Here is a 24,678-nt window from a genome sequence, read left to right on the forward strand (position 1 = left end):
TTCAGCACGAATGAAGATCAGTTTAGACTTGTTCCTAAATCTCTGGGATGACAATGAAACAGAGAATGGAGGGGGACGTTGTGTGTGTTTTTGAAATGGAGGTGTAGAATATGAAAGATTAAAGATTGTGGATGAGATGCGTGAATGAATAAGAGTAAAGATAGAAGATTATGAATGAAGTATGTAAATAAGAATACAAATGAAAGATTGCGGTTTCTATTGAATAAATTTCTTATTTATCAAAATACTTAAAGATATGTATTGAATAGTGATTGAGAAGAAAGGTGGTGTGGTGTGGAAATAGAGGCAGCCGATAGAAATGGAGAGACGGTGGAGGGGTAATGCGGTAGAAGTGGTAGGATATTGTTTGTGGAAGAAAGAGGGAGGGGTTTTTGTGGGGGTTGGGCATTAAGAAATGAAGAAGTTGAGATGGGCAATGGACGGTGGGTTTTGGGAATTGGATGTGTCGACGTCCGTAACCCTGGAGGGGGTGGGTAGGGTGGTGCCAGGGCAGCCTCTGCCGTTGGGTATGTGCGGTAGAGGGTCCAGGTAGGAATGGCAATGGGGGGCAATGGGGTGGATATTAATTCCCCATCCCCATTCCCCTATAATAAATTTTTCCCATTCCTCATTCCCCATTCCCCATGGGTACCACCCTCCCCATTTTTTAATGGGTATGGATTTTCTCCAACCCACTTTAATCCCCATTTTTATTTTTTATATTTAATGTTAACAACCACTTTTTTTTTTTTTTTTTTTTTTTTTTTTTTTTTTTTTTTTTTTTTAAGGTTCACAACAAAAACTAAATATACCTTCAATCTTTTTTCTTTCTTTTTAAATATATTTAATGTTAACAATTTTTTTTTTTTTTTTTTTTTTTTTTTTAAGGTTCACAACAAAAGTTAAATATACCTTCAATCTTTTTTCTTTCTTTTTTAATATATTTAATGTTAACAATTTTTATTTATTTATTTTTTTTTTTTTTTTTAAGGTTCACAACAAAAGTTAAATATACCTTCAATCTTTTTTCTTTCTTTTTTAATATATTTAATGTTAACAATTTTTTTATTTTTTTTTATTTTTATTTTTTATTTAAGGTTCACAACAAAAGTTAAATATACCTTCAATCTTTTTTCTTTCTTTTTTAATATATTTAATGTTAACAACCTTCTTGTTTTTCTTTTGTCTTTTTTTTATAAAGGTTTTAGCTAAATATACCTTCAATCTTTTTTCTTTCTTTTTTAATATATTTAATGTTAACAACTTATTTTTTTATTTTATTTTTTATTTTTTTAAGGTTCACAACAAAAGCTAAATATACATTCAATCTTATTTTATTTTATTTGGTTCAACAACAAAATCAAATACACATTAATTAATTAATTAAAAAGTTTGTTTTATAATAATCAAATATATAATTTTGAGAAAATCAAAAAGTTTGTTTGAAGAAAGTGTTATAAGACTCATATTAAATTGCATCATGGCATAAACAAGGAATTGTTAGCCACGGACAATTTAGACATTAAACCATCTTTCTCTTAGCAAATTTGAACAATTCATTTTAATTTATCCAAAATCTAATTATACCTTTAACAAATCTGAACCACTCATTTTAAGATATCTATGCATTACCACACCCAATCCATCCTCCATCTTCTTCCTTTAGTCCCCCACGAATTTTGTTGTTTGTTACTTTTAAAAAACAAAAAATGTTTTTTCAATTAAATTTTTACTAATTTCACAACACCATCACCACTATTCTCACTTTCACTGTCACACTACCATCACCATAGCCACTACCATCATCACTGCCGCCATCACTCCACCACTATGTAACAATTTCTACTTTCACCTTCGTTCCATCACCACCACCACCAAATATAAAAAAATATATTTTGAATTTTTTTTATAAAAAATATTTTTCATTAAAAAATATTTTCTATCTAAATAAATGAAGCATAACATTGGGAAACAAGCTGATTTCAGTTAAATCTGTTCATAACTAAGAAAAATTCTTTTAATTTAAAAAAAATTATTTAGTATGACTTTGTATCCCCTTTTTGTTTTTCTAGCAAATAAATCTATGTACCCATCATTTCTAACCAATCACAACTCATGCGTGTTTTGATTCTCTACAATTTCCTTATTTTCAAATACATTCATATATATATATATATATATATATGTTGTATAAATTGTGTGATAACATAAAACAAATAGATTCATACTCGTTAATTGAAATTTCAGAACAAGCAAACCATTCTGAAAATTACAATACACAACAAAATAAAATAACATAGAAAAGCAAACCGAAACCTACACTAGACAATGTCCTTAATTTTTTTTTAAATAAATTTAAAAAATTCTAGATATGCATAAAATTTTACAACAATAATGTGACAATGTTAATTAATGTGTATTTGATTTTATTGTTGAGCCAAATAAAATAAAATAAGATTGAATGTATAGCTTTGGTTGTGAATCTTAAAAAAAAAAAAAAAATGGTTGTGAACCTTAAAAAAAAAATTAAAAAAAAAAGAAAAAAAAATTAAATATATATTTTTAGCTTTGGTTGTGAATCTTAAAAAAAAAAAAATAGTTGTGAACCTTAAAAAAAATTAAAAAAAGGAAAAAAATTAAATGTATATTTAGCTTTTGTTGTGAATCTTAAAAATTAAAAAAAAATGGTTGTGAACCTTAAAAATAAAATAAAAAAAGATTGGAGGTATATTTAGCTTTGGTTGTGGATCTTAAAAAAAAAAAAAAAAAAAATGATTGTGAACCTTAAAAAATAAATAAATAAATAAAAGAAAAAAGATTGAATGTATATTTAGTTTTAGTTGTGAATCTTTAAAAAAAAAAAACATATGGAGAAATTAGTGGGTATCCCATCCCCAACCCATCCCCTTTGGATATTTAAAGAATATCACCTACCCTACCCAATGGATAAGAAAAAGAGAAAAAAACCTATGTATTTGGGTTGGGTGTCCATGAATACCACAGTGTAGGTTATCCATTGCCATCCTCAGTCCAGGCTGTCCAGACCCAAGCAGATTCACTTCTTCCAGCGCTTCATGTCCATCCCCTTTCTCCCCTCCTTCTCCCCTCCTCACTCCTTGTCTCTCCAACGCGTTCTTACTTTCCCCCTTCCTCCTGCTGCCGCTGAATACTGGTAATACCACTACCACTGCCACTACCACTACCACTTACTATTGCAATAATTAATCATGCCGATCCCGCATTACCTTTTTCTTTTTAGTTTGATATTCACTCACTCACTCACTGATATCTATCTATCTATCTTCTTGCAAGTCCTTCAGGTTTGCAACTTTGCTCGGTCAGTTCAATTTGCACAAGTTCGTATCCTCTGTCAAAGAGAATGGATTGATGCAACCCTCCGAATCTTCATGGCTGAAAACCCTTGGAAGACACCTTTGCAACAAATCCTTGTATGCCCTCTATTTCTGTTCAGAGCTCTTGATAACTCCTGATGATACTCTGCTCCTTAGCATAGAAGCCTATGGTGATAACAAGACAACTCGAAAGAACGCACTTCTTCATCACAAGGCAAGGGTCTTTCACCTGGCCTCTTTGATTATACTATATAAATGTGGTGCTTCAAATGTTATGCTGATGATGACACTTTTGAATTTCATTTGCTTATTTATTTATAGATTTTATTCATGTTTTTATTTATTGCTTAGCATTACTAACTGAATTTTATTTGGATATGAATTGGTTCCTCACTTCCTTATATGGGGTGGGGGAAGAAAAACAAATAGATGAAATTTTGTTGTTGATCCAGCTGTGTTTCTGTAGTCTCTTCTTTTCTTTTATTTCATTTTTCTATTGTTTTTCCAAGTCTAATTTGTTGGCACTTCTTATTATCTGACATTGTCATGCCAACGCATTTTTTTTCTTCTATCCCGGTACCTATCAAATATCGCTAAGCCATGAAAATTTCAATGGTTTACACGTTAAATGTTTTTGTTTTGCGATATATACTTTCTTTGCTGATGCTTTTTATTGGAAATGTATTCTTCTATTTTGCTTGATGAGTGTTGGATATGAATGCCTCTGCAGTTTTTGCATCACAATCTAGCGGTGGAGGCATCGTGGCCAGATCTTTTTGTTGATGATCTTGGTGGTTACTGGGATGTACCATTCTCAATGGCAATTGATCTGGCTTCAGTTGCTTCTGACTCTGGTGCAAGTTATCATTTTTGCATCAATCATAATGCGGGACAACCTAAGCAGCATGAAGATCAACTCACCAGTGGAGTGGCGATGACTCTTCTTCCTGGTTTGTTCATCAAAAATGCATTTTCTTTTAAGAAAAATGTTGACATTTGGAGAAGCAAAGCTCCCAAGTTGAAAATGGTGCAGCCATTTGACATACTCTTGTCAAATCCTCACATCTCAGCATCAGGGATACTTGGTAAGATGCTACCTGTTTACTTCCTAATTGCTGTCATTTGCTAATTGAGATTTTCTTATATGTCTAGCTTCTTGTTCGTTGATCTAGTTGAAGGAAATGACACTATTTCAAGGAAGTCAACATTTTCTTTGTGCTGTATCTATATCATACATCTGACTTCGAGGTCAGACAGCTGAAGCTCTCATTTTGTTGATGTCTTGCTAAGTTCATTTTTCCCCTTGCCAATGATCCTAAATTTGTTGGAAGGATTTATTATTTTTTCCACTACCTCTCATTGTTATAAAACCAAGGTGTTGATCTGATGGTTGAGCTCATTAGATCCCTATGCTGGGAAGACCAGTTATCTTAACCACTTATAGAACTTGCATCATGAAATACTGAGTTGTATAGAGGGTGGACATTGGCTTATCCTGTCATGCTATCTACAATGCTTTTCTTCTATACTTTGGTCCTAATGGTTTTTTCCTTGGCAATTTTTCAGGATATCATAAAAAAATGGATTTGGTTATGGTCTTTTTTGGTTAGGGTCTTTGAGGAGTTCTTTGAGAATGGTGTGGTTAATGCTTGGACCAATGCCTCTTTTATTTGCTTTATTCCTAAAAAAGGGAGTTCAAGAAAATTAGTGACTTTAGGCCTATTAGCTTCATTTCATCATTGCATAATATTTTGGGGAAAGTCTTATCAAAAAGGTTAAGAGTTGTTTTGGGAGACACTATTCCCCTAGTTCAAGGGGCATTTGCTGAGGGCCATCAGATCTTGGATGTTGTGTTGTTGGTTGCTAATGAGGTGGTTGAAGATTATAGAGGGTCTAATAAATAAGCAGGATGTAATTTAAAGTGGACTTTGAGAAAGCTTATGATCATGTTGATTGGGTTTTTTTGGATTACGTGCTTAGAAAAGGATTTGGTGTGAAATGGAGAAAGGTGGATTCGCAGGTTTTTGTCTTCTTGTTGTAACATGTTGATCATTGTAAATGGTAAGGCAGGAAAGAGTTTTAGGGCTTTAGGAGTCTCAGGCAAGGCAATCCTACGTCCTCCCCTTTTCTCTCTACTTTGGTGGTGGATGTTTTGGGACGAATGGTTGATAGGGCCTTGGAGGTTGGTCTTGATGATGGATTCGTTGTAGAGAGGGATTGAGTTTCTATCTCACATGCACTTTGTAGATGACATCATCTCGGGTCTTAAAATAATTTGAATAACAGCAACATTGTGGGCATTAGTTTTTAGGAGGATAGGTTATAGAGGCTGTCGAGTCTATTGGAATGTCTTGTTGATCATCTTCCTTTCAAGTTTATAGGGGGTAATCCCATAGTGGAGTCATTTTGGGCCCGAGGTTAGAGAAAATTTCTAAGAAATTTGAGGGTTAGAAGAGAGCATTGTTTTCTAGGAGGAGGTATACCCTAGTGCAATCAATGTTGAGCAGTGTTCCAATCTATTTTTTGTCATTGTTTAAGATTCTAGTTGGGTTGCAAATAAAATCAAAAAAAAGATGACGGATTTTTTGTGAGAGGGAAAAGATGAAGGGAGAAGGGATCATTTGGTGAATTGTGAAACTCTCTCTCTCTCTAAATAAAAGGGGGTCTTGCCATCGATAATAGTGGGAAGAAATATTGCTCTGCTTGGAAAGTAGTCATGGAGATTTTCCTATGAGTGTAACACTCTGTGACATCTCATTATTAAAACTAAATGCAGAGCTCATGTAAATGGGATGGATTCTATTGTGGTTAATGGGGTAAATAGTCGGTTTCCGGGGAAATCCATCTCTTGCATCCTTCCTATTTTCTTCCGCTTCCTTTCTTTAAGGGTGGAAAATGGTATGAGTGTTATTTTTTGGGAAGATATTTAGGTCGGGGATTCTTCCTTCGATGTTTTGTTCCCATATTTATACTATTTGGTTTGCTCTCATAATGTTTCCATTGAATCGATGGATGGCTCTTTCCAATGACACCAATATTATGTAATTAATTTTTTTTTTTTAAAGTTTTAATATCGCAAAACTAGTGAGTTGGCATCCTTGTTGAGTATTCATAAAGGTTTTTTCATGAGGACTAATGTCAATGATAAATGGGTTTGGTCAATTCATTCTTCGGGGATTTTCTCAAGCAAATTGTTTTTTGACAAAATCATTGATAATTATAATGTTCCTCATTTTCACTATCATTCTACAATTTTGAAAACGATTGTGCCTCTTAAAGTTAAGGTTATTGTGTGGACTTCGGCTCGCAAGAGTCTCATGACCAACGGCATTTTTTTAAAAAGAAGACCCTATTGCAATCTCCACCCTCAATGGTGTAATGTGTAGGAGGAATGAGTAATCAATGGATAATTTGTTTTTGCGTTGTCCATTGGCCTTGCATTTATGGCATTGGTTATTCCAACTAACAGATGTGTTGGGTGGCTCCAGCTTCTTGCTCCCAATTACTTTTAATCGACTTTAGGGCTTTCGGTACCAATAAGAAAGGCAAAGCTTTGCGGAATGTTGTCTTTTGTTCAATACTACAGGTTATTTGGTTAGACCACAACACAAGGTAGGGTTGTTCATAGGAATTGTGGACCCGCTTAAATCGACCCGATCCAAGAAGATACGGACCATTTCGAACTACTGAATGGTTGACTCTGGTTTTCTTGACTCTGATTTTATATTTACCTTTGAATCTTCCAGGTGGCGATTGATTGCCTTTGGGATTATCTTTCATGCTTGTGTTATCTCTTATGTAGTTGATTATTGACAGCCTGTATTCCAAATTTCAAAATCTTTTGAGCATCTCTCTCTCTCTCTGTCTCTCTCTCTCTCTCTCTCTCTCACACACACACACATTCACACATTCCAATGTCCAAGAATAAACATAAACACTAGAACACACATGCACACTCTCATCAAGTGCCTCATTTCTCTCTCTCACATTCCAACTTCCAAGAACAAACCTAATCCCCATAACACAGATGCTCTCTCTCATTAGGTGTCTCGTTTCTCTCTCTAAGCCTCGTAGACACATGTTGTTTAATCTCTTAGTCTCCCCCATCTTTGTGTCTCTCGCGTCTCTCCTCTTTGATATTTCATTTTCCCCTTTTCATTGGTGGCGAATGATGTTGGTTACAAACTGTGGAGATGTCAATGAGTGATGTCAGCGGCAACGATGAGCAATGGCAGTGGCAATGGCAATGCTAGTGGCATGCTGAGTTTCCACTCTTTTCCATTTTTTCCCCATTTTTTCCCTCCATCTTTTTCTCTCATAAATTTGTTTGAGATTTATTATTTTGATTTTGAACTTTCAATCCCATTTTCTCCATTTTTTCGCTCGCCCTCTTTTCTTTAATAGTTCTTTGAAATTGACTAAATTGACTGCCAAATTGAGTATGTTTGGTTGGTCGATTTTGAACAATAAATCGATTGAGAACAGTTGAGTGATTTCCTAACCTGATGGTGTTAGTCCAACTTGTAGACCAAGGGTAAACTCGAGTCGAACCTATCTATGAACACCTCTAACGCTAAGGTCTTTGAGGACAAAGTCAAGAACATTAATTTGCTTTGGGATAGAGTGTGTTTTCTATCCTCTTTTTAGGCTTCAATTTCCTCTCTTTTAAAGGGGATTCGTTTATTTTTTATTTCTAGGGATTGGACGACGGTGTGTCACTTGTAGTTTGTTATGTTGATTCAATTTTCCTTTTTCTTCTCTTTTGTTTTCTTTAGTGGACTTCTTGTCTTCCATTTTCTTGTATTTCTCTTCCTTTTTTTTCTTTTTTTTTTCGGCTAATTAATATTGTCACCTATCAAAAAAATACTTGCATTTGGTTGAGGTATTTGCTTTTATGAGGAATAGTATGATACCATTTTACCTTTCTATTTGTAGTGGCTTAGAATACTTGCTACAGTTCTATGGCCCCGTTTGGTAGAGCTGTGGGAAAGTGATTCTAACTTATAGCCTAACAGCTTATAGCTTATAACTATGAACATAAGCTGATTTTTAACTTTCAAAAAGTTATAAGCTATATTATTAAACTGAACCAAACACATCAAAATAGCTTAAATTAAGCTAAAAGCTAAAATAAGCTGGAAATAAGCTCTACCAAACAGGGCCTATGTGTGCATTGGTTGGGCGCATAGTTTTTGAGAGACCTTAGACACCTGAGTTATGGGAGATATATGATTGTTGTGTGTTAAGTTGTTGTGTTTGACTGTGTGCATAGATACCACTTTATAGGCCAAGCAAGCACCTTGGAGCTCATGTCACCTATGGATAGGTGGCCAGTTCTCCTTGACTCAACAGAGTAGAGGTATTAGGTCTATCCGTGCATTATATGATTTAGACCTTGGGAAGGTTGTATCATAGGAGCTACACAGGTAGGGATAAGTGTATCATGGCTCATCGCATGACGCATGCATGAGTGTTAGGTCAATGTTCTCTCTCTCTAAGACTAATCAAGGAGTCGTCTTCCCTTGGGAGACAACCAAGCAACCTTGACAAACCCATGATCCTAGCTTCCAATTCACAATCCTTCAATAATCCAAGTAGTGAATGTGTGGACCCTGCTTCTAGCCTAGGATGCCAAGTGATGACTATGATAGCAGTATGTAGCAAGTAATCCCAACCTATGTTACATGGACTCTTCTATTTCTCCCAGAGTACCCATGCCCACTGGATATGACATGGGTAAGGGTGTAGGAAATGTGTCCGACACTCGTACTCAATTTAGATACTCAGATCCTTTAATTTGTGACAATACATGGAGAAGAAGAAACTTACATTTATTAGGAGAGCAATATTTTTAGCCTCTCACATGAATTAGATATAGAAATTTTATATTTTCTCTAAATCCTATTTAATTTTTAGTATATTTCTATATAATTTACAACATCTCATCTGAGAATATTATATAATATGCAATATATATGTGCATATGACGTGTCTCTATACCCATAACCTGCACCCGATACTCGTACCCGAGTTCATGTAACATAGATCCCAACTAAGGGAGTGAGTTCATAGGGGAGATATAAGCGATCAAAGGGTTGGGCTATGATGTTGTCGAGTAGGAGTGACTGAGTGGAGGCATGCTTGGGTTCGAGCGATGCTCCTGATCGCTCTGCGAGCAGTACATCGAGCTCTTCATAATTTGACTCATTCACTACGGTGCTTTGGCTTGTTAGAGAGGTGACTATGCTAGTGTGCCTAGCAGCCATACTTGGTGGTGTATATGCCTTGCTTAGGCTAAGTATGTAACTCCAGTTAATCCAATCATGACATCGTGGTGCTTCAGTGGTCTGCCACTTAGAGGTACTGGCAACGTTGCATGTGTTGTCGCGGGGTCACCCACTGGACTTAAAGATTTCATTAAGAAAAAATTTATATATACACATTTATTTTAAAGAGTCTTATAAATAGGGAGTTTATACAATAATACACGCCACTATTTTGTTGTGTATTGTATGTAAATTATGACCTTTTGTGATTTTGATACCACTTTGTGTCATAACCAAACCATTTTTGGTTATAATCAAAAGGAAAACAATCAGTGGCATGACCAAAAATTTATTTCAATGGTATCATCGATATCATTATTTCATAATTTTAATTCTACAAAACTTATTATATTCACAACAATAACATTGTATATATATTGATTGAAAAAAAAAATAGAGGACAAAATAAGCCTTAATGTGAGGGGAAAAAATCCGTAAACACATAAGAATCTCATGTCTAAAAAGAAGGTAAACTCTCAACTAAGTTCTACTTTAAAAGATTTAAAAAAAAAAGAAAAAGAAAAAGAAATGATATATAAACAGAAGTTTTATTTCTTATTGCCCTTTTATTTTCAATCAAAACATCCACTATTGTTTTCATAATTTCAAAAATATTATTAACATATCATTTTAGATGTGTTTTTTGTATAAACTTTATGTTTATAAATTATTTTTGACACCATATTATTTATTTTTAACAATTTTAGTGGTGTCAATTTATAAAAACCTTTCAAAAAATTTACATAATACTATATATTCCTAAAACAATTTGAAAGTTCAGTGGGTTCAATTGAACCCACTAAACGACACATAGCTACGCCCTTGACCACAATCTAGGAAGCACGGATACGGGTACGATACGATACGGATACGGTGATACGGCAAAATGTGAAAAACTAGGATACGGGCATGGCTTGGATACGTTCGTAAAAAATATTATTTTTATAATTTTTAGTAATGAAGTATGTATACACATAAAACCGAAAAACTGAATTAAAATATTATAATATGGCAAGTATTCAAAGCCCTGCTCTCACATTACTCTTTTCAAGACTTAGAAAGTACTTCCTAAGGCTACTACATTCCTCAAAAGTGGTTCTATTTTAAAATTTTGGATATCAGATCATAATTTTTATGCTTCAATTCATGTTTTGCTTATTTTCTTCCCAAATATGTAGTGAGATTGAGCGAGAGGGAGAGACAGAGAGAGAGAGAGTATGAGTGAGATCGAGCGAGAGAGAGGGAGAGATAGATCAAGCGAGAGAGAGAGTGTGTGAGATCGAGCGAGAGAGAATGAAAGTGAGAGTGATGAACCTTAATCGACGACAATGACGAGGACAGCGACTTGCTGCTGTTCGCGATTCAAAGACGGTGGCTCTCTTGCTGCTGTTCGATGACTCCTCTAGGTAGGGTTTGTTTAATTTTTTTTGTTTTATTTTAGATATAGTTTTGTTATTTTACACTTTGACCCCAGTTATAAGTTTCAAAATTATTTTTCTGCCCCATCGTATCCCGAAAGTATCCTGTTAGAATTTCCCATCTTTACCTTCACCTACTCCACTACACACTCCACTTCACCTACTCTCCACCTACTTCACCCACTTAAACCTACTCCACTAAACCTAACCCACTACACCACTACCACCTCACCTACTCCACTAAACCTAACCCACTACACCACTACCACTTCCACTTCACCTACTCCTTACCTATTACACACTCACCCTCTTCTATATATAGGATTCATGAATCATTGTAATTGAAATCAATAAACATCAATCAATAATACATAAATTTTTACATGGTATCAGAGCAAGGTTAAGACCTTAGTATTTCTCGCTTCACCGGCGGGCGGCAACCTCGCCTTGGCCGCCCGCCGGACCTCAACCTATTCCGCTTATTTTCTACACATACCTTGACTTCTTCAACATTTTCTTACACCCCTCCTCCGCTATGTCGGCGGCGGCACCCGCATCATCGTCTAGCCTCTATCGCCGTTCACCTCGCCTCTCACATATCCGTGGTTGTACTCTTACTCCTCGTCGTCGTCGTTGGCGTTTCTGGCGCAGCTTTTCTGCTCGTCACTGCTGTTTTTTTTTCCCGATTTGCTCTCTCTCTCTTAGCCATGGATTTGGGTGTGGGGTGTAGAGCTGTGGCTCTGTTGTTGGTAGCCATGTTTGCTGGCTTGAAGGTTTCAATGGCAGCAGTGTACAAGGTTGGGGACTCCGCTGGTTGAACCATCATTGGGAATATTGATTACAAGGCCTGGGCTGCTTCCAAGACGTTTCATGTTGGAGATGTCATCATTTTCGAATACAATTTTCAATGTCACGTGTTGCAAGTGCCCCACAAAGAATACCAAGCCTGCAGAAGTGTAAGACAGTAACATGCATCTTCACATACAGCTTGGGTAATGTGTAACTATCAAAAGCACAAGCTTCTTGGACATCCCTCTCTCTCTCTCTCTCCATGGACCCAACATCATCATCATGCACCCACTCTATCTCCCTCTCTCTCATCTTTTCCCACTTTCAAACCCACTTTAATCATATCTCTCCTTTCTCTTAATTTATTTCATCCACAAATATTTTTCTCTATTTTCTTTATCCATTATTTTCTTTTATTTTATTTTTCTTATTAAACAAAACAACACCACAAAATAACACCAAGAACATTCCACAACCTTGTCATTTTATTCATATCAGGGGATCAACCCCGATCACACTAAAAAAAAAAAAAAAAAAAAAAAAAAAAAAAAAACCCACACAAACAAAAACAAAACTACCACACCCACAGTGGGATTTTTCTTCTCTACTCAGCCGCCGGTCTTTTCTTCTTGCCTCCGTCCTGGGTGGTCCTTGCCGGTGTTGCCTCCGTGTTTCCCACTCCACTGGGCCCGATCACTACACCCTGCTCCTCCACTACAGCATATGGCGGACCTCCAAATCGGAACATCACGGTGGCCTTCCGCTTCAGCTCCTTGTTTTCTGCCCTTAGCACGCTTATCTCTGCTCGCGCATCCTTATACATGCGTTGGAGCAGAGCCAGCTGGGCGTTTAAATGCTGAACCTCATTTGTCCTACTCTGCAGCCGGTTCGACAAATTTGTGACCGCCGTCATGGTTTCCACGCATGACTTCAGAGTATACTGATTAGCCTCAATATCAGTTTGCACCGCCATTTTTTGCTCCACCGACCGCATCGGAAAGTTCAATGGAGCAAAACCAGAGGTGTTTGGTTGAGGTTCACTGGCCACCGCACCAGTTATTTCTCCTGTGGGCTCGTTCAGTTCTGGAAAGAGAGTGAGCAGGTTCTGGGTAGCTGGACGGGAAGAAGAGGCCATGTTTTTGGGTTGCTAAGTGTTTCCGAGCAGGGTTTACAGAGTATTTCAGACTGCCAAAATTCATAGGTTTTTTGCCTCAGCCTCAGCCTCTGTCTTATAGCCGAGGCAGCCACGCGCATCGCGCGCCTCTTACCACCAGCCGACAAACGGGCACGCAAGCCAAGGCGCCCACGTGCCTCGCCATCATGTCCGGCACACCTTTTGATGAATTGGGCACGCCTTTTGATGGCACGCCTTTTGACATAGATTGGGCACACCTTTTGAGGGTGCGACTTTTTAAGGGTCCGACAAGACTCTGTAAACTGTCCCGACATTGATTCCGGTTAGCTCCTTTACGGGTCCGACAAGACTCTGTAAACTGTCCCGACATAGATTCCGGTTAGTTTCTACAAGGGTCCGACAAGACTCTGTAAACTGTCCCGACATTAATTCCGGTTAGTTTCTACAAGGGTCCAGCAAGACTCCGTAAACTGTCACAACATTGTCTTCTACAACGGTCCGACATGACCCCATAAACTGTCTTCTACAACGGTCCGACATGACCCCATAAACTGTCTTCTACAAACGGTCCGACATGACCCCATAAACTGTCTTCTACAACGGTCCGACATGACCCCATAAACTGTCTTCTACAAACGGTCCGACATGACCCCATAAACTGTCTTCTACAACGGTCCGACATGACCCCATAAACTGTCTTCTACATCGGTCTGACACCACCATACAGTGTCCTCTACAACGTTATGACACCCCATACAGTGTCTTCACCAACGGTCTGACACGACCATACAGTGTCTCCTATCCTTTTTTATTTTTTATGTATTTTCTTGTTTTGTTACTCTCTCCAAACTCAAGTTGGTTAGTTTCTCTCCTCCTTGAGTTTGCGGGGGGCTGTTAGAATTTCCCATCTTTACCTTCACCTACTCCACTACACACTCCACTTCACCTACTCTCCACCTACTTCACCCACTTAAACCTACTCCACTAAACCTAACCCACTACACCACTACCACCTCACCTACTCCACTAAACCTAACCCACTACACCACTACCACTTCCACTTCACCTACTCCTTACCTATTACACACTCACCCTCTTCTATATATAGGATTCATGAATCATTGTAATTGAAATCAATAAACATCAATCAATAATACATAAATTTTTACATATCCCAAGCGTATCCTTGAAGTATCTTGGCGTATCCCAAACGTATCCAAAATTCAAAAAATTAAAAAAAAAATGGGATACTTTTTTGCCGTATCTGATACATATATCGGATGTGTATCCGTATCCGATACACGTACAGGGGCCATTTTGGAGTATCCGTGCTTCCTAGACCACAATGGATCATAACTGAACACCCTTTGAGGCATAACCAAAGACTTCTGTAGTCCTAACCAAAATAACAACCGTGATAGGTCATAACCAATACGACAATGTGTCATAGCCAAGTTGTAACCAACACCACAATAAATCATAACTAAACACCACTTGAGGCATAACAAAAAATCTCTTTTCAATCACAACCAAAATAACAACCACAAATGGTCATAACTAAGTCATAACCAATACTACAATGAGTTATAACCAACACCGTAATGAGTAATATCACAAAAGTTGTAACTAAACAAATGGTACACCCCTTTTTGTGATGTGTATTATAGAATTTCCGTTATAAATAAAGCAAAATAATTTTAGGCAAAATAAAACACCTCGTTGAGGGTAGTTACAGAAGTTTATGTACTTGTAACCTTTTGAAAAAGCATTCGAATGAATGCATTGGAGTTTTAATTTTTTTGTGGTTTGAAATTTTAAATTCTTTATCAACTTAATGGAAATAGATGATACATATGTAAATTATTATTATTATTATTATTAGAATTTGTTTTGCTTATATTTTTCATTGACCCCATTAGAAAAACTTTCTAGAGTCGCTACTACGTAGAGGTGACGGTGGAGATGACGTGATGCCTGTGGGACTCGTCACGTACTAGGCGTGATATAAATGCCCACAACAATCAATTGCTTATAGTCATTTTATTTTGTCTTTGAGCATCATGGAAGTCATCATAGTCTGCTAAATTGACATACATTTCCCTTTTACCTAATATTTTGAACCCTTATTGTTTGCATGATTATCTTTACAGGTGCTGCTCTAACGGCATGTATTGGAGATAATTTAGTCAGATCACGAGGAGAAGATTCACTGCCTTTTAAGGGCCTAACTCTTCGTGCTCCAGTAGTAAATTCTACTATTTTGGCTGATATATTTGCATCCATTTCACTTTCTGTGCAGTATGGAAACTTTCAAAGGTTATTCCTAGATCTTACTCGATTTTACGCCCGCGTGAGTTTTCCTTCTGGCTCAAAATTTATTTCAGGCGCCACTCATCTGGCTCAAGATCTTTACAATTCTCGTCAGCCAAGTGTGGAAGCAATTCAGGCAATTTGTCCCAAAGCCACCCTTTCACTTCAGCAGCAGGTACCTACTTTTTCTGCCAACCTCCCATGTTTATTTTTTATGCTATAATATTGTAAATAAAATTGACACTGAAAAGTGAGTGGAAAAGGCAATAGTATCGATTGGATATCGCACTCTAGTTTGTTCCTTCTCTGTATCAAACTTAAATTGCAATTTCAAATATGCTTCTGTATGTTTCTGGTTGTTAATTTAATTAATTTGAGACATGATTCTGTACTTTGGAGGTGTTGAATTTGAACCTTGATATTGTGGGCAACAGGGGTTCCCAAACAGGGTTTTGGCTTCGAATCAAACAGAAGGCATTCATTCTGAGTTAGCACTGTATTTTTCTATGTAGTTGTTAAGGTTTCAGTACTGAACTGACCTCCTTTGCACTTTGTTTTTTTGATTGCCAGGGAAAATTTAAGTCTCCTGTTTTTTTGATTGCCAAGGAAAATTTAAGTCTCCCTTTCTGTGCCTTGTCTGAAATTATGATGAAATTTGTGTTATAATTTTAACCATTTAAGAAATTGTCTTGGTATCAGCGCTCATGAATCTCAAATTGATTCTGTGGTAGTATTTGATTGGGAATACTTCAAATTTTTGTTTGCATCATGTTCAGTATGAATTAATATCAATTTGGGGATCAGTTATGACATCTTACATATACTTAAATGCAGATTGCTGGGCCTTTAGTTTCCAAGTTGATTCAGGAGTGGCACTCAATTACAAGAACAGTGGCTGGCATGTAAGTGTGAATGATCCTGTGTTTGCAATTGAATATGCATTGCAAGTTCTTGGGTCAGCAAAGGCTGTGGCTTGGTATTCCCTGAAGCAGCAAGAGTTTATGATAGAGCTTCGTTTTTTTGAGACATAAATCATGTTTCTTCAGTTTGTTATCATTTCAGTTGCTTTTCTTTTCTCCCCCTCCCTTTTAGTGTTTTCTGCTTTCAAGGAAGACACTGTCCATGCAGATATCTCTATCCACTCCGTTCACCATCTAACAAGTCGATGCAGCGGTTAACTGGAGTGGTGGTTTTGAATTATGCAATTTCTGGTATATGCAATGCAGTCCTGCCTTTTTACAGGCTTGGATATTCATTTTTGCCGCAACATTGTATTTTGTCGTGTCATGTTGGAAATTACTACTAATTTTATGTGCAATGTGTGTTGAATGGAAAAGAAATGGCAAAGGTGATATTTTTAAATTTGCCCAGCTGCTGTTTTGGCAACCGAATACTAGATACTGATACTTGTGAAAGGGTGTGTATGAGGTTTGCTTGTTTTTCTTTCATACTTGGGTGGGTGGTATCTTTGATCAGATAGTCATAGCTGTTATCTTGACCGATGGCCTGATAAATGTTTGTTTCCTCCTGCTCAAATCAGACTAGACAGTGGTTCCTTACAAGCAGAACAACAGCCATTTTATCACTTCCGAAGTTCCAAGTAGTTCATATATTGCACCATGCCACCACGAGTTCACACCTATATGCAACTTTTCAACATTAAAAAACTTCATCTAAATGTTTAAGCTGCAGAGTAGAGCTCCATCAAGCAAGGGTACCTCTCAGCTACGATGTAAACATTTTAATATTAAGAGAAATAAATCCCTTTATTGCATATCACGTATGACACACGATGCCACCTGGCTTGCTAAAAGGGCAAGTTCTCGGAGAATTTTAAACACAATTCTTGCATTTTGATTTTTTTCCTTCTGAGTTTTCAGTTTTACAAATGAATTTCCTTTAAAAAAATGGAAGCTTGCATTTCCTTATGCTATGATGCCTACCGAAACTAGTTGCAGGGCAAGCTGTTGGAAGCTGCAGATGTTCTTCATTATAATTGACACTTACAAGACACAGACCATGAGGTGGAGCAGATAAAGCATACTTTGCAAGCTCCTTGCGATCTCGAGTTGCCAAAATCCTGGGGACAATATCTGGTGGAATTGCTTCCCTCCCTATTTGCAGCAATAAAGCAACCTGTAAAAAAGTATATTATTAAAATGATGTTTAAAATTCACATATCATGTTCCACATGCCCCCACTATCGCTAGCTCCTAGAATGTCAATAAGAAATATTACTTCAAGATCATGACAACTATAATCAACTTAACAAGGCCAAGAATAAACCATAGTACAGCAGTAATAAAGCAGATAAATGAGATGATAGAATCTTTGAATCAGTAGTTGTGAATGCATACCATGTTTCGCACTTGTCTATATAAGAAACCAGAGCCCTCAACTTCAAGCTGCACAAGAGGTCCCTAAAAAACAACACAATCAACCATCAAATTCAAAACTATCACTAGTAGAAACACACAAAAAAACAAAATCGCAAAAAATAGGGGAGGATGTGTAATCTATGGTGGAACTGCTAATCCATTCATACAGGAGGGCTAATAGGATGAAACCCAGAAATCCTACGACCCTTTTAACTTGAGGTACATTGTTGTTGGGCTTCACAATTACCATCTCAGTTACGTCACAGCGGAAAATATTCTTCACCGGATTTGGTGATTGATCATTGCGTGATGCATTTACAAAAGCGGAGAAGTCATGCTTCCCAAGGAAATGCTTTGCAGCTTCCCTCATGACATTGGTATTGAGTTTATAAACACTATGGTAAGCATACTGACGCTGAAATGGATCCATGATGGTATTGTTATATATCTTGTAGTGATAAACCTTGCTCTTTGCTGAAAAGCGAGCATGAAATTCAGGCACTGCAGCGCTAATTTCTCTAATTCTGACATCTGAAGGAAGAAGACCATTTAGGGCTGCATGAATGCTTTCCAATCTGTCATAGTTGAAAGGCGTAACAAAGTGTGCCACCTGAAAGCTAAACACAATTTAAATTCACACCCTATGTGTTGGATAATGCTTGTAGAATCCCCACACAAAAAGCATAATGAAGAAAGAGTCAGACCTGACCCCAAGCATGGACTCCAGTATCCGTCCTACTTGCACCAACTAAATGGAGATCCCTCCGTTCTTGTTTTGTTATTTGGGTTAAAGCTTTCTCCACAATGCATTGTATGGTTGGTGGAGACTGCTGATACTGCCAACCTGAACAACATACATAACGTTCAAGACAACACCAAGTGAAAGCATAGAATTTTGAAACAAGAGTTATTTCAGGAATCGTAAACATTTTTGTAAGCCCAAAGGAAAAAAAAAAAAAAAAACAGAATTGAAGAAGCCAAACCTATGTGCCAGATGTAGTGTTATCTTACTAGCGGGAAGAAGAAAAAGAATTCACGTGATTCATGTTTGCCACTGCCACACACAAGGTCTATAAGAGAATGAGGGTGCTATATCCTATATTTTAATTGAGAATTAAAGAAGAATTACTGAAAAGTAGAAGCCTAACGAACACTACCCTAGCAATCAGAATGAAGCCCCAACCTGGATCATGAAAAAAACCCCTCAAACCCTGAAAATACTATCGCAAACAAACCAAGGCATTCCCAAGTAGAGGCCGCCCTCACAAGAATTTGCATACAAAAAACTCTAATCTCAGCAGCCACAACCTTGGAGAACCGAGAATAAATGAAGACAACAGATGCTTGTTCAAGGAGTAGTGATGTAGAACGCCTATTAAGAAATCCCTTCAACGATTCAATTGATTCCAAAGACCAAAAAATATGGAGAATGGTTCCAAAAGAAAAGAAGCAAGATTCAAGAAGAAAAGAATATTCAAGAGAAGAACACAGAAAGACAGCCACAGCCTAAAACACTCTCAATATCATTAATTCAAAGCATCCCCATCAAAAAAGAACAACTAAAATTCCATTTTGTCAAAGTAACTTAGCCTCAAAATGAAATCAACTCTTGCATAAAATAGGGAAGAACAGATGATGCACAGGATCAGGAGCAAAATCCCCATCACAAAGAATGGACCATTTTATTAACATGAATTATATATGTACGTAATGTATGTTACTAATTAATTCAGACAAGATTTAAGTAAGGAAAGAACCTGAAAATCGAGAACCGTCATAGGATATAAGCATGCGCCACTTATAAGCTGGTGGTACAGGTACAGTGAGCTGCTGCTGCTGCTGCTGCTTCCCCTCTATTATTATTAACTGCTTAGGATCCTCCCCCCTTGAATTCTGCCCCAAAAAATACGCACTTAAAAATATGCTCAAATTCGGTATATTAAATACAGAAAAAGAGACTCAAATATTATGGGGAAATGTATTAACAGAGACATTATTATTGTCTGAATAGTTCATCAGATTGACAAGAGAGGGAAGTCCCACAACCGCAGCATAACTCATTCTCTCTCTCTCTCTCTCTTCAAACGAATCCACCAGGGGGCGTTACGTATATATATATATATATATATATATATTTAGATAGATAGATAAATAGAAAGAGAGAGAGAAGAGATGACACTACACACTACTAGTACACATATATTTATATATTCAAGATCAGAGTCCGACTGGCTGGGCTTGTTCGGTGGCTCCTCTTCTCTCCAAATCCCCCATCTCCCCCTAGTCTTCTTTCTTTCGCATGATAAGGCAAAAATAACGAGCGTTAAAAGGGGTTGCTTATACTTAGAATTTTCTAGGTTCACGTTTGTTTGGCGTCTTTATTATTTTGAAAATATGGTTATAATTAATTTTTTTTTTATTAAAAGTTCATTATAATTAAAATTTTTTTATAAGAGAGAAGTGAATTATAATTTGAAAAGTAGATTATAAATCATTTTCTAAAAAATCCTTTAGAGTGATTGGATTGAACTATTATGGTTGTAGGTTTTCATCTACAATATATTTGATAATGAAATGAGAACATGGATGGATAGTCTAAGTAATTTTCTCAGTAGGGGATTAATTTGGCTAAGTTTTGAGTAGAATTAGGCTTGATTTGGAAAGTGAGTTGATTTTTTTAACTTTTTTAGCGTGGGATTAAAAAATCTAATTTGGGAATGATTTTTGACTTTTTTGACTTTCTTGTAAGAGAAAGAATGTAATGATTATGAGTGGATGTGATGTTTTGTCTTATTCAGGCTAAAAAATCTTTTTTTTTTTTGTAATTATTTTAGCCCCAAATCCATCCAAACTCACTTCCCAAACCTTGCCACAGGAAAATAGTTGGGGGGGATTAGCCTGGTTAAGTTTTGGGTGAAATTAGGAAAATAGTGAAGGAATTGAGTCTATTTTATATATATATATATATATATATATAAAATTTTAAAAAAAATTAGCAAGTGCACCTGTTTGTTTTAATATTCGTTTTATTTTTTTAATATAAAAATAATTTATTTATTTATTTTATATAAAAATAATTTAACAATCTCATCACTAATCATCTCTTATACTATCATCAAAACAAACACACTTTTACTTAATCCCCTCACTAATAATCTTCATATTAACAATCTATTCACTAATCATCCTCTCCCTAGCAATCTCATCCAACTTAATTCGTCAAACAAACGTGGGCAAGTGTATACGTAGACAGAGAATTTTATCTTGTATACCTTTAGGGGCCGTTTGTTTTCAGACATAGAGATAGGTTGGATGAAATTATTAGTGAGGGGGTTAAGAAAAATTGTATTTATTTGATAACCAATAGATTAGCAATAGTTCCAATTTATTTTGCGAGATAGGAATGAGATTAACCATGTAAAATTTCACAAATACTCTTGTTACATTATTATTAAATCTGGAGTTATACCAATTAATAAATGCATTACATATTTTAATATTAAAAATTATATTTCATAGATATATATTTTTGGTACTATTTTATTTTTTTAATATAATTTTTTTTGGGTATAAATATTATTATACTATTATATTTTTATATTAAATTATTTTGATATAAAAAATGATGGAATAAAAAATGGTGGAATAATTAAACAAAATGATAGACAAAAGACCATACTAATCACATAGAATAAATAAATTAGGTAGGATAATAAAAGGCAAAATAGAAAATACCCTTCTAATCCCAAGGGATTGTTTTCTAATACCATCTCCCATTGGGGACTATTAATCCCATCCGTAGAAACCTATCATAATATCAAGGTATTGTGAATTCCCTTACCTATTTTACAAACAAATATAATATTAATAGACCCCACATCCAGCTTAATCCCTTATAACCCAAAACAAACGGACTATTAGTTATATAATTCGTTTGGCATGCGCTTATTTTAACCTAAAAATCAAAACGGAACGGCTGGGTAGCTCGAAATGAGCTAACCCAAATGGCTCGAAATGTTGGTTTTCTATGAGATTCACGTGCTTGTTAAATAAAAAAAAAGAGAAAGAAAAACAAAAACAAAAACAAAAACAAAAACAAACAGACAGAAGAGAGAGGAGAGGACAAAGAGAGGGGAACCGATGTTGAGACTTTGAAGGGTAGTCATGCAATTTTGAAGCTGAATTTTTCCTTTTACCTCAATTCTTAGCAACCAAACAAAACAAACACCATGGATGAGAGCAATAGGATTTCCCAGAGAGGAGAAAGAATGATGTCAAACCTTGGGTCTGAGAAACTTCAAAAAAAAAAAAAAAACTGAGAAGAAGAAAGACAAGAAATATTGCCGGAGATCTTGCCGTCACCCGCTCTCCGGCGAACTCGCCATCCCTTTTCCATCCCTTCCCTCCCTACACCCACCGGCGCGCCACCACCTCGCTATCATAACCCACCTACGTCCCTTCTTCTTCCTCTTCCTTCAGTCCGACCGCCGCGAGCCCCTTTCTCTCTCTCTCTCTCTCTCTCTCTCTCTCTCTCTCTCTCTCTCTCTCTCTCGCGATCTCGACCTCGCCACTAACACCCAACCACCATCATCGGTCAACATTCCACAACCGCCGCCACTACCGTAAGACTCTTTTCTCTCAATTTCTCGTCGCCGCTGAAAACCATAGATCTAGGGTTTGCGTTTAAAAACCCCATCAATCATCCATTCAATTCCGGTTTGTAAGTATAATAAAGTCAATGTACTTTGAAACAAGAGTGCTTTGTTTGCTTGACTGAGTTTCAAGAGTTGAGTGCAAATAGAGTCTCATCTCTCTTCAATTTTTCTCCCTTTTTTTTTATAAAAAAGTTAGCCCCAAAACGATGTCGTTTTGGGCATGATAGGCACCACGCACGTGAGTCCAAACATTCGGGCCGTTCGAGCTAAATGTTTCAAGTTACGAAACATTTTCGAAATCAAAAATTTACTAAAAAATCAAGGATAAATTACATTGACACCTCTTGAGGTTTGGTCAAATTACTACCCACACCCTGACGTTTTAGAAATTGCATTCCCATCCTTGTGGTTAATAATCTCATTTTCACAAACCCCCTGCTTATATAAAAGGTAACAACTCCTAATAGAAAAATAGAGAAAATTACATTAAAAAAAATTTAACGGAAAAGTGCAAAAAAAAAAAAAAAAAAAAAAAAGAGAAAGTAAAGCAAAGCAAAAAAAGAGAGAGTGCATGTGTTCAATGTCTTCATTCTGTATAAATAATTACAATGACAGGGGGTTAGTGTAATTTCCCAAACTTCAAGAGGTGATATGTATTAAACCCAAACCTTAGGGGGTGTAAGTGTAATTTACCCAAAAAATCAAAAAGCCTATAACATGTACCAAAAAATCAAAGATTCTATTTTCTCTCTACTTTTTGCACATCTTTTCGTAAAAAACTAAAAAGTCATTCCAAATATACTAATTTTTTTATCTCATATTTTAGTCAAAAAGTCAAAAAGTTACTAAAATAGTATGTTCCCAAACGAGACCTTCTTTAGCTATGACATTATTTTGAGATTTTGGTTATGAATTTTTTGTATTTGGTTATGACTTCTATTTTATTTTTATTTGAAATTATGTCATTTTTTTTTTTCTATAGTTATAAAGTGCATATGATACACACCCTTTGAAGGGTGTATATCAGTCCTTCCCTACAAAAAATTCTATCATGCACACCTCATATCATATGAGTAGACAGAATTTTTTTTATCATATCACTTGTTTATGTAGACGAGAAAAAAAAAATTGAGTGTTAAGCTTGGGTACCCCTTTTTGGGTTAAATATACTTCTTAGTGCTCAGAGCACATGAGACCTTAGCTTTGGCCTCGATATAGGTGCGATGAAGTTCCCTGTAAATGCATTGTGGGTGCTAAGGGACAAAACTTTCTGATAGATATATAGAGTAGCCTAACTGCATATCCATTTTACGAATGTAAAAAAAGAAGACAAGAAAAACCTAAGTGGAGTTGAGTAAAATGATGACAAATTTATCCCTCATCAATTAGGAAAATAATATATAAGTCTACTTTTTAGACCCACTCTTTAGACTCAGTAATGTGTCAAGAAGATAATTGGTTGATAATTTCTTGACAAGTCACTGGGTTTAAAAAGTATGTCTAACTTTTTAGTCTGGATAACAATGTTCCATCAATTATATTGGATTTTTTTTAAAAAAATTCAATTCATGTGATACTTTAATAAGGGAATTGCAGTGAAAAAAAATTATACAAACATGTGGGTGCAAGTGATTTTGTGATGGGATGTAAGTGAAATGATATGGGGATGCAAGTGTGACTTGCATCCTTTCATCTTTGTGTAAAAGAAAATATGTCTCACTTGGATGTAATTCTCCCTATTTTAATCTATTTTTTATTACAAATTCATTAGTTGTATACACGGAAGAAGGATTGGGCAAATTTTACTTGACTCACTTGTAAATAATCCCATGTGTAGTTTATCTTATGTTATTTGAAAATAAATACATAATTCCTTGCAGTTTTGTGTATTAAAATACACCATTATACATTTTTGGATAAATTACAAATACATCCCATGAGGTTTGATTAAAATACGAATCGCCCCTATGGTTCTAAAAATTTCATTTCACCCTCTGAGGTTTTTAATTTCATAACAAATCATCGCTTTTATTAGTAAATTATCAAGTCAATTAACAGTTTTTAATAATATTAGAAATATGTTTCAATTAATAATTTAGATAATTTTATTATTGTATAGAAGAGCAATTATGAATTTTATTTTTTAAATTAATTTTGTTAAATAAAAAATTCTAACAAGGGGGCATCTGTAATTTGCTAAACTATAAGAGACAATTTGTATTTTAAACAAATTTTAAGAGATATATTTATAATTTACTTTACATTTTTAACCATAAATGTGAAACACAAGGAAAAATTCAAGGTCATAGGGATT

At 35.8% G+C, this 24,678-nt stretch overlaps 2 protein-coding genes across 3 annotated transcripts; one reads left to right on the forward strand and one right to left on the reverse strand.

Annotated features, from left to right (window-relative positions):
• The first annotated feature begins 400 nt into the window (after positions 1 to 400).
• LOC114293050 (protein TRIGALACTOSYLDIACYLGLYCEROL 4, chloroplastic) lies at positions 401 to 16,536 on the forward strand. Its single transcript, XM_028237070.2, is given in 7 exon segments — positions 401 to 549; positions 3,035 to 3,172; positions 3,321 to 3,567; positions 4,084 to 4,438; positions 15,172 to 15,506; positions 16,166 to 16,175; positions 16,178 to 16,536. Coding segments are annotated over 7 exon segments (1,404 nt in total). The 5' UTR covers positions 401 to 415; the 3' UTR covers positions 16,363 to 16,536.
• Positions 16,537 to 17,078: 542 nt separating this feature from the next.
• Positions 17,079 to 20,070, reverse strand: LOC114309341 (uncharacterized). Of its 2 annotated transcripts, none has more exons than XM_082873282.1 (6): positions 19,702 to 20,070; positions 19,467 to 19,602; positions 18,414 to 18,553; positions 18,173 to 18,319; positions 17,689 to 17,751; positions 17,079 to 17,467 (listed from the first exon to the last, which is right to left on the reverse strand). In XM_082873282.1, the coding sequence occupies exons 1-6, from the start codon at positions 19,768 to 19,770 to the stop codon at positions 17,231 to 17,233; spliced, it is 792 nt and encodes a 263-aa protein (XP_082729408.1). In that variant the 5' UTR covers positions 19,771 to 20,070; the 3' UTR covers positions 17,079 to 17,230. The 2 variants fall into 2 exon arrangements, with proteins under 2 accessions (XP_082729408.1, XP_028110854.2); XM_028255053.2 differs by having other exon boundaries at positions 17,957 to 18,319.
• Positions 20,071 to 24,678: the final 4,608 nt, after the last annotated feature.

The sequence above is a fragment of the Camellia sinensis genome, chromosome 6, assembly GCF_055761805.1.
Source record: "Camellia sinensis isolate YWXY chromosome 6, ASM5576180v1, whole genome shotgun sequence".
NCBI lineage: Eukaryota > Viridiplantae > Streptophyta > Magnoliopsida > Ericales > Theaceae > Camellia > Camellia sinensis.